Here is a 9,991-nt window from a genome sequence, read left to right as displayed (position 1 = left end):
CGGGCTATATATATACTTGACGGTTGATGGTTCATGAGATACACCTTTAAGCTATGTCAGAAAACTGGTCGATCATTGGTTGATCTAATGCTTCACACATTTCCCTTCGTTAGAGAGAGTCAATATTCACCTGGGAGCAATTTACCAATTCAGGACAGATTTAGAAAAAAAGTCTAATGGAAATGTACAGAAATACAACTGACATATTCTGACAACATGTTCAACCATTTTGCATGTGAAGACTTATGTGATGAACTAATGCCTAAATGTTGTGGAGGGTGAGACTATTCAACAGAGACCCATTATAATACATTTTGATCAACTTGACATAAGCAACTGATAATGTAGGAAACAGCAGAGAATTGTACATAATCATTTGCATGGATGTATCAAAGCATTTGCAACTTGTTCAAAGAAATGAGAAACAGTTTTTTTGATGTGCACAAGTGATGCAATGGTGTGAAGATTGAACAAGTAGTTTTGAGATTTTCAATTCTGATTTGAGAAATGTACCAAAGCGACTGAGAAAAACTGTAAAATATATTGGATCATAATTTTTTTTCTTTTTCCCAGTTGATTAATTTCAGAGTTCTGAGAAAAAAGTCAGAATTCTGATTAAAAAATGTCATAATTCTGGGATTACAGTCAGAATTCTGACTTTTTTTCACAGACTAATAATAAAATATATTGGACCTTATCTTTTTTTTTTCCAGTGGATTAATTTCAGAATTCTGAGAAAAAAAAATCAGAATTCTGAGATAAAAGTCAAAATTCTGAGAAAAAAAGTCAAAATTCTGAGCACAAAGTCAGATTTTGAGATTAAAGTCAAAATTCTGAGATGAAATTCAGAATTTTGAGAAAAAAAGGCAGAATTCTGACTTTTTGCTCAGAATTCTGACTTTTTCTCAGGACAAAAAAATAAAAATATAGATATATTGGACCTTAATTATTATTTTAATTTTCAGTGGCCCTAATCCTCTTCCGTATAAATGGCTGCAGTTTATTTCAGGGAGGCATTCTTGTTTCCAAATGAAACCATTTGCATGAGCTTCCTTTACTTACTTACTTACCTGCATGAGCAGATATTAAAAATATGAAATCGAATCTATCAAAGGTTATCTTTTACTGAAAAAACAAAACAACATTTTGTGAAGTAAAATGTGGAAGATATGGAAATATAAAAGCTGACCAGATATGAAAATCTTCACACCATGTACTTTACTTGAAGCCGAGTGAAATCTCGCGAGAACTGGAATGAAAAGTACTTCCGGTTATATAAAGAACGCTTCCCGTCTTTCCCGTATGTAAGCGTGACTTTTCCCCACCACTCCACCTGCAGCAGAGGGACTCACTGAGCAACTGTAGTTATCAAAATGTTGATTTTAACGAACAGGATAAAACTATGTTCTCTGGCGTTCACCGCTGCGCGCATGTACAGCAGCGGCCCCGCGACTGCGAACAACAACCCGATAGTTTACTTTGACATTGCTGCAGACAACCAGCCTCTCGGCAGGGTAACCTTTGAGGTGAGCAGAAATCATTAAAGCCACTTCACTGCTTTTACTTTCGTTTTTATATCCTTATGTTTTGACTCATAATAATACAATGACTGATGTACCCTGAACTGTTAGTAAGATTCACTGAGAGCTGTTTGCTCAGTCACAGTTTTCTGTAGAACAACCTGTTATCTCATGCTTGACCCTGAGGGCATTACATACTTCTCTTTCATGCTTCTCCTTCAGCTCAACGCCGAGGTTGTACCAAAGACTGCAGGTAAGCGAGACTATTCAATACCACATGTGTTTAATTCCCTTTACAAAAGCCTTGTAGTGAATACTCATTACACTTGTTCAGGTGCTGTCCTTCAGTACAACGTTATAGGGTACTACTTTCATACAAATGTAACCTGCTTTTCCTGTTGTCTCAGAGGGTAATTATATACTCTCAAAACCACTACATTAGTTTGATTACTTTATGTATCAATGGCATTTTAGAATGAAAGCTATCCTTGCCTCCCTGTGCATTACCAGACATCAATTCATTTGATTTGACAACTCCATTCATGCTGATATTGAGTATAACAGCACTGGGACTTTTTACAGTATATCACTCCGCCACGGTTCTTCAGAATGCTAAATACAAACTTTATTTGTATATATTAGAGATGGGATTTATGGCTCTTTGAAGGGAACCGGATCTTGGGGAGCCGTTCCTTTTCAAAAGACTGGCTCTTTGGTTCATTGTTATATATATTTATTTTTTAGAAGTCAACCAGGGGTAACTCGTTTTTATCAAGGAAACAATCACTGGTAGGAGTTATGAGATAAGATTTGGATCAGAATAATTCAAACTTACAGATCCCACCAAAACATATACTCTATTGGTGGGAATTATCCTGAAATATTGATAAGACTTTAATTTGGCATTGTAAACATTCCATGAGGTGGTGCCATATCCCCATGCTTTGACAGTGAGATCTCTATTTTGAATTTTCCCTCACCTAAAAAACTTTGTGGCACTATAAAAACTACGCAGGCTACAGATCACTTCCATGCATAAAAAACTTTATTGTAAAATTTTCCTCACAAGAATATTTTAACAATACAGAAAAAAATATAAGAATAATAAATAAGAATAAATATATATGTATATAAAAAATGAAAATACAACTAGAATAAAAATTAGGACATTATAAAAATGTGAATGCAAAATTGTACTACCCCACCTGGTATTTCTAAACCTGAACTACTTTAAAACAGAAGCTCAGCTCCTTGACTCGAATCCACATCAAAACAATGTAAACAATAACAAAGTGTAGACAATAAGTGTAAACAAAATGAAAGACATTCCTGAAATAAAAAAGCAGTTGCATCCTTTATGGGTTCTACTGCCTCTCCTTCTTATCCTTTGGCAAATTTGATTTAACAACTCATACTCAGAGGTGGCATTGGTTGTTCACGAGAAGGCAGCCTGACAACTCATACTCATGGGGCACGCAGGTGACACGTGAAGGCATCGTGGGCAATCTGCAGATAAGAACGGCTCCCAAATGAACGGCTCGCAACTGCGAATCGGTTCACTTAAAAGAGCCGTTCCAAAGACCGACTCGTTCACGAATGTCGCATCTCTAGTATAGATTGATCACACTGGTCCCTCCTGATATTAAATATGCTTGTCTCACTGGATGCATGATAGATGGAAAATTATGAATAAATTCAGATACCGTAATACAAAATAGCTATTCTGTTATAACGTGTAAACAAACAGTACCGTCTGTGCAGCGACATTTTGGATGTAGTTTGACAGTCCAGGGTCAGAGAAGTCGAGGTTAGAACTAGTTGTGTTATCGGAGACAAATTCGTGATTTTATTGAGGAAAAATTAAAATGTACTGTAGCAATGTGTATAGAGCTGTTGTATAAAAGGTATGTCACACAAGCTGTGCTGTTTATACTAATTATCAGCACGGCTGTGAATATATTTAACATCGACTATCAGCACAACTGCAATCCCTCTAATTAAAGGCCCTGTGAGGAGTTTTGAACTGGCTGAGAAACAGACTGAAACTGATACTGATGCCTCTTTATGACCTTCAGTAGCAAACAAGACCATCAGCAGCCACACTGGCACCTTCTCTGTTGTCATTTTTAATGCTGAAACCGCCCTGAGGGGGTAGGTGTCAGACCACATGATGGACATCTTGCTTCAGAAACAGCCTTTGTCTGACTGTTTTCATGGAACATAATCACATTGCCTGATAAAGTTGACTGTCAAAAGACAACAGGATGAGGTTTGTGTTGAAAGCACTACTTTTGCATGTATAGGACAAGAGATAAGAGGTATCACGTTGTCCACAAGGGGGCGCCAGAACCGATACAAAACAAAAGTTCCTCACAGCAGCTTTAAGTGAATGGAATGGACTTGCTCTGTGATATTTCCAAGACTACTTTCAAAACAAATAATAAAAACATGCCTTTTTCTTAAAGAAAGCTTGAAGTTTTGCCCTGGACGGCAAAGCCTCAAGCATGACTGTCTTTGAAAACTGTATATTCCTGTAGTAGAAACTATCCAACTATATAGAAGTAGTTCAGCTCAGCAGAATGTCACATCTGCACTGTAAAATGATGGTGAACAACCTTTAATGATAATACTTCAGTAAGGTTTTGAAAGCTTTGACTTTACAAAGGCTCTGCGTCTTCCACCAATGTAATTCCTATTATCAGGCTTCACCAAATGAATACCAGTTGCAACCGGAACCTTTCTCCTCAGACCTCATTGGTTTTAAGCTGAGATTAAGTAGCTGCTTTAAACTGGAGTTTGACTTGAGCTACATAGCCTTCTCTTGTTGGAAAGTGAAAGTATAATTTAAGCAAGCATGTCTTTTCATAAAGAGAGTCTTAATGAAATTAGGATTTACTGTCAGATTAGTTGACTTAGTTTCATAAAGTTATGCTGAAGATTTCTGTATCATCTCTAAAGCTCTTTTGGAGATTCTCTTTTGATACCAGCGATATGACAACCTCCAGCATGTCTTTAATATATTATTGGTAGTTTCTTTTGTATTTAATTCCTTGTTTTTCTGCCTGATATTTATGTAAATAAATCTTTCATTGCAGAGAACTTCAGAGCGCTGTGCACCGGTGAAAATGGCTTTGGTTATAAGGGATCAATTTTCCACAGGGTGATCCCTCAGTTCATGTGTCAGGTAGGCTTTTCTCTTCTTCTTCTTTTGTGTTCTTTTGTTGTCCAGCATTGCTGTTAAGGATCAGTTAAGGTGATATGTGTGTTTTCAGGGTGGAGACTTCACTAACCACAATGGAACTGGAGGGAAGTCGATCTACGGGTGGAAGTTTCCAGATGAGAACTTCAAACTGAAGCACACTGGACCTGGTAATCACTCCTTTCTGTTTCTACACTGCTGTAAATAAAATAGGGAGATTTGCTGCCGTGATTTTTTAATGCTAACTTTGATGAACAGCATTTTCTGAAGGGAGTATGATTCAGGTGGGGAAAATGTGAAGAGGATTAAAGTCACCTCGTATCACAGGAAATATAAGATGACGATTAGGGCCACTGAAACATATTTTTTTAAAGGCAGACAAGCAGAAAAAAAAGAAAACATTTGAGGTGTATTTCAGTTTGTTTTTTTTGTATCCATAACATACAGGACCAAATAGCGCCTGGCCGAAAAGTGAAAAAAACAAACAAAAAAACAATAAAATGTGTGAGTTTGACCGGCATGAAAAAGAATAAAAAACAAAGAGAAAAATAGACAAAACGACAAACAGAGAAGAAAAATAGTGTACAGACAATAAAAAAAACAAAAAAACACAAATAATGAGAATTGTATTTCGTTTTATTAAAGTGTATTTTATTTTAAATTTTTCAAAGGTGTCATTTTATTTATGTTTTGATTAAAGACTGACTTTTTCAGACTATAATTTAAGAATTGGCGGAAATAAAAAAAAATTACACCTTTTTTTAAAAAATATTTTCTTTGTTTTCCCGCGTTCAAAATTCTGACTTTAATAATAATAATAATAATAATAATAATATATTTTATTAAAAGGCGCCTTTCTAATCTCAGAATTGTGAAAAAAATGTCATAATTCTGAGATTAAAGTCATAATTTTGAGAGCGGGAAAACAAAAAAATACTTTTCAGGTGTAATTTTTTTTCAGTTTTGAATTAAAGTCAAAAGTTATTCTTTATCTCAAAATAGAAATATAAAACGACACCTTTAAAAAAGATTTTTTCTTGTCATATCTCAAGAAAAACTTTTTTCAGTGGCCCTTATCCTCTTCCACAGACCGTCATAGGAAATTTATAGAGTTCGAATCGAGCAAATGTTTTCTTCAATTCAACAAACAAGACAGGTCTCAACAAACTCTCAGGGCCGTCTAATTATACACCACTGCAGATCATAATGACATTTACCAAGTGGAATACACAGGACTGTGTGATTCCACTCATGAGAGTGCAAACTCAAGACACACCATACTTAAGAATCTGCAGTATTCAACACAGAAAGACAAGCTGGTTGTTGTTTTTTAGGCAACCTTGTCAACAGTGAAACATTTGAAACCAGGATGATAAAGCATGGAGAGATCTGCAGAACCAGTCAAATATTTTGCACACTTTGGCCCAAATGTTCTCAAATCTGAAAAAGTCATGTCTGCTGTTGAGGGCTTTCAGGAAGGGTAACTTACTTTTATATTTAACTATGAGTAAGCATACAATTGATTGGTCTTCATTATTGCATTGCTTTGTCTCATTTTTACCACCAGGTGGCATCATTGTGTAAATTCAGCTTGACTGACCTCTTAAACTTATCAAAGTGTGATCTCATGATGTTTTCTTCAGTATGCTTTTAATAAGAGAAGCACATGTGTTATTGATAACATTGCATTACCAAAGGCTTTGTGTAAAACATGACAGTGAAGGCAGCATGAACAGTGTTGGGACCGTAAAACTAAAGCAGCTAAAGAGGTCCAGCCTTCATTTATATTTTTAATAACACTTTTGCAGTCCCTACCAGAACATGTCAAATTGGCCTCTGGTTAATTCATAACGTGATGCAAGACATGTGAAATTAATTTCAATTTATTTGCATTGTAGGTATTTTGTCTATGGCCAACGCTGGAGCCAACACCAACGGATCCCAGTTCTTCATCTGCACTGCTAAAACAGAATGGTATGTACCGACAAACACAAGATATAAGTGTTAATGCGGCTGTGGTTATTTTGTTTCTTTACGTCATTATTAGTTGTATTTGAACCAAACCAGACACACATTCTCAACCAGAATATTTTAACATTTTTTATGTAACAATCCCATGATTACAATCAGTTTCAGCAAACATTTTAAAGCCCACATTTCAAGTGTAGATTTTTGTCACAAATCTATGAAATCGGGGCGCTGGTTGCCTAGCGGTCTAAGCGCCCCACATACAGAGGCTACAGTCCTCGTCGCAGGGGTCGCCAGTTCGATTCCTAGCCGGTCGACCATTTCCTGCATGTCTTCCCCCGCTCTCTACTCCCCACGTTTTCCTGTCTCTCTTCAGCTGTCCTATCAAATATAGGCAAAAAGGCAAAAAAAATATAATGTGAGAAAAAAATCCATAGTTCTTCTTTTAAAGTGTGGTTCATAATAGGAGTGTCACAATATCAGGATGTCAAATTACGATTATCGTGGCCCCAAGAAAAAGAAGAGAGAGCAAACCGACCCGACATCTTTGGTTTTTCCACCAATCAAGTCTGTAGCTTTTTCTCTGTCCATTTTTCAATTTGTCCCGAAAACAGTCACTCTTGTTCTTTATTTCTTGCTGACTGAGTTGTCCACATATACCCTGTCTTTTTTAAGAAATCCCCTAAACTCCCAAACTGATGAGGATACTTTTGTGGGGGTTCGGGTAAAGTACCCCACTTGATTTGCGCCGCAGTAGAAGCTAAACACTGGTAAAGGATTGCTGGCTATAGCTGACCACAGAGTCTTCTTCTTTTGCCCCTGCTAATTCTTCTTCACATTATACATTTTTTATTTATTCCCATTACATAGTGCAGAAGACAATACATTCTGATACAGAACATTTTCTCAAACCCCTGAATTTGCAACATTTTCACTCAGTTGGGTCCAGTTGGGTCTGGGCCACAGAGGGGGCCATGCCCTCTTCCAGACTCACCTCTGAAGAGTAAAAGTCATATGGATTCCATGTGTTTGGATTGTCTTTAAACAAACAAGACAAAAAAACAAACCCAACTAAAGGCCAATTTCCACCAGATCCGTATCCGGTCCGTCTTTGATCCATCATGGCACTGGATCTGATAGGTTTCTATTCTAGTCAATCTGTTAACCCCCACTGGATCCGCTCCGTTGCGTTCCGGCTGTGTCTCTTATCCGGCAGGTCGGAACACAACAGATCAGATACGCAATACTTCTATTTTTGCCGGATGCCGGGGCACAATGCATCAATTCAGCACAGAGCAGATGGAGCTGGACAGGAAGTCAGGCTCCAAAACAAAATTATAACATCTGGTTAATTTTCAGAATGAAACACTCCGTGTTATCGTTAGATTGTTTTTAACTTAACTATGACAAAAAGAATGTCATTTTGAGCGGAGGCAGGCTTGGAGTCATCAAGTCAGAGGTTTTCAGAGGCTGATAAAGACAATATGGATGAGGAGAGGAGGAGGAGAATCCTTGATTCAGTGATTACCGCTGGAAAACCTTGGTCACATGACTCCGGCTCTCCTGCAGACCAACACATTGATACAGCAAACAGGATGACAAAAGGATGACAATTTTTATATCCGCTGAAAAGATCAGGATCTCTGCAGTAATAGTAGCATCAGCTGGGTGTGTCGTGGATCATCTCCCTGTTGGTGGTGGCCAAGATAATAAACCTCCACTTTCTTCATTCAGGCTGGATGGCAGACATGTTGTTTTTGGCAGCGTGAAAGAAGGAATGGACATCATCAAGAAAGTCGAGACTTTCGGTTCACAGTCCGGGCGAACCACCAAGAGGATCACCGTCACAGACTGCGGAGAGCTCAAGTAGGCTCCATGCAAGCGGAGGACCCGGTCGCAGTCTCATCTCCCACTGCTGTGATTTAAACGTGAGAGTCTCGGTGAAAGAGGCTCTTTCTTCAGCCATGGTGCAGAGTGCTACCTCTCTTTACTCACAGTTGATCTTATCAGAGTAACAATCAGTTTTTCTTTTGGTACTAGCATCCTGTGTCAGTCTCTCTTCAGGTGAAAACTAATGCACTTAACCGTGTCATGCTATGAAATGTGAACTTGTACTGTAGGATAGAAGATTATAGGGTTTGTAGTATTTGAAAAGAAAGCTATGATTCATTCATATACACTGAAACTGGTTTGGGAAAGGTGCATTTCTTTTGAAGAAATAAAGTCATTTTTCTAAATATGCCAGCTTGTTTTTTGCTTTTTTTAAATGTAATTTTTGATTATATTTAAGATCTTTAAACCCTGCAATGGTGCAATAGCATTTACAGGGCAGGAACTCTACTTTTCACCCTCTTTTAGCTCTTTCTTTGTCTTTCCCGTATGCAGAAGACTATCCAGCCACCTGGTATGGTTCCTCATACTCTCAGAACTCTACACACAAATCAAAAAACCCACACACACAATGGGCAAAACGCTTCATTTCTCCTGCAAAATGAAACTTTTCATTCAAAACAATGTTATTTCTTCTCAAAATGGTATTTTGTTTTCAAATGACACACACAAACCACTGTATAAATAGACCTGTATAAGAGCCAGTTGAACACTGATGTGCTCAATGTAAAACACTGATGAATGGAAAACACTTCTTCTCCATTCATCATAATGACTACAGACAGTACATACATAGGTGTGTCGCAAATATTTTAGAATATTGTTTTTATACTCAAAACACAAATACACGGTAAGAAATATATTTTATTCCCCCCCTCCCCAAAAAAAACTGTGTACACAGTTCACATCCCAACCAACAAAAAGTTGCCCATACAGTGGTCCACATACAAAACAACAGAAGAATTTACTGTATAAAGTTACAGTATTTAAAAAATAAATGAAAAACTATCCTCTCTTCTGTTTCGGTCTGGCCACAGCACCTCATCCACATAAGCAATGTTTTCCCTGGCCAAGCAGCGGACTGTAATAAAGCTCTGATTGCTAATTGTAAAACTGTGTGAAAGGCAATGGTGTAGCTTTGTGTATGGACTGTATGAGTGTGTCCCTACCAATCTCAAACGATGGCTGAAATGTCCCCACCATAATAGGGTTGAAGGGGGGAAAATGCGCTTCATGCGACACACAAAGGGTTAAATCCTTGCCTCCCAAATGCGTATTTGAGACTGGCCTGTTTTTTGATTGGCTTAGCTCCCTGTAGGCTGTTTCACTTGCAGGTTTCGCCAGTGTTGACGGCGCACTCATGTCTGAGGATGTCGGCAGGCAAGAAAAGAACGATGGACATTAGAAGCTATTT

General features: G+C 37.7%; 1 protein-coding gene across 1 annotated transcript; it reads left to right on the top strand.

The window, feature by feature from the left end:
• The first annotated feature begins 1,280 nt into the window (after positions 1-1,280).
• LOC117830381 (peptidyl-prolyl cis-trans isomerase A-like) lies at positions 1,281-8,928 on the top strand. Its single transcript, XM_034708479.1, has 6 exons — positions 1,281-1,526; positions 1,743-1,773; positions 4,616-4,704; positions 4,793-4,889; positions 6,618-6,693; positions 8,422-8,928. The coding sequence occupies exons 1-6, from the start codon at positions 1,374-1,376 to the stop codon at positions 8,555-8,557; spliced, it is 582 nt and encodes a 193-aa protein (XP_034564370.1). The 5' UTR covers positions 1,281-1,373; the 3' UTR covers positions 8,558-8,928.
• The last annotated feature ends 1,063 nt before the right edge of the window (positions 8,929-9,991 follow it).

Source organism: Notolabrus celidotus, chromosome 18 (genome assembly GCF_009762535.1).
Source record: "Notolabrus celidotus isolate fNotCel1 chromosome 18, fNotCel1.pri, whole genome shotgun sequence".
In the NCBI taxonomy this organism is placed as follows: domain Eukaryota; kingdom Metazoa; phylum Chordata; class Actinopteri; order Labriformes; family Labridae; genus Notolabrus; species Notolabrus celidotus.
The sequence above is the reverse complement of the archived record's forward strand: the minus strand, read 5'-3'. Positions and strand labels throughout refer to the sequence as shown.

Coding starts and splice junctions, on each gene's coding strand:
- LOC117830381 (XM_034708479.1), top strand. CDS start 1,374: ATGTTGATTTTAACGAACAGGATAAAACTATGTTCTCTGGCGTTCACC. Junction 4,705..4,792: donor TCCCTCAGTTCATGTGTCAG/GTAGGCTTTTCT, acceptor GTGTGTTTTCAG/GGTGGAGACTTCACTAACCA. Junction 6,694..8,421: donor TGCACTGCTAAAACAGAATG/GTATGTACCGAC, acceptor TTCTTCATTCAG/GCTGGATGGCAGACATGTTG.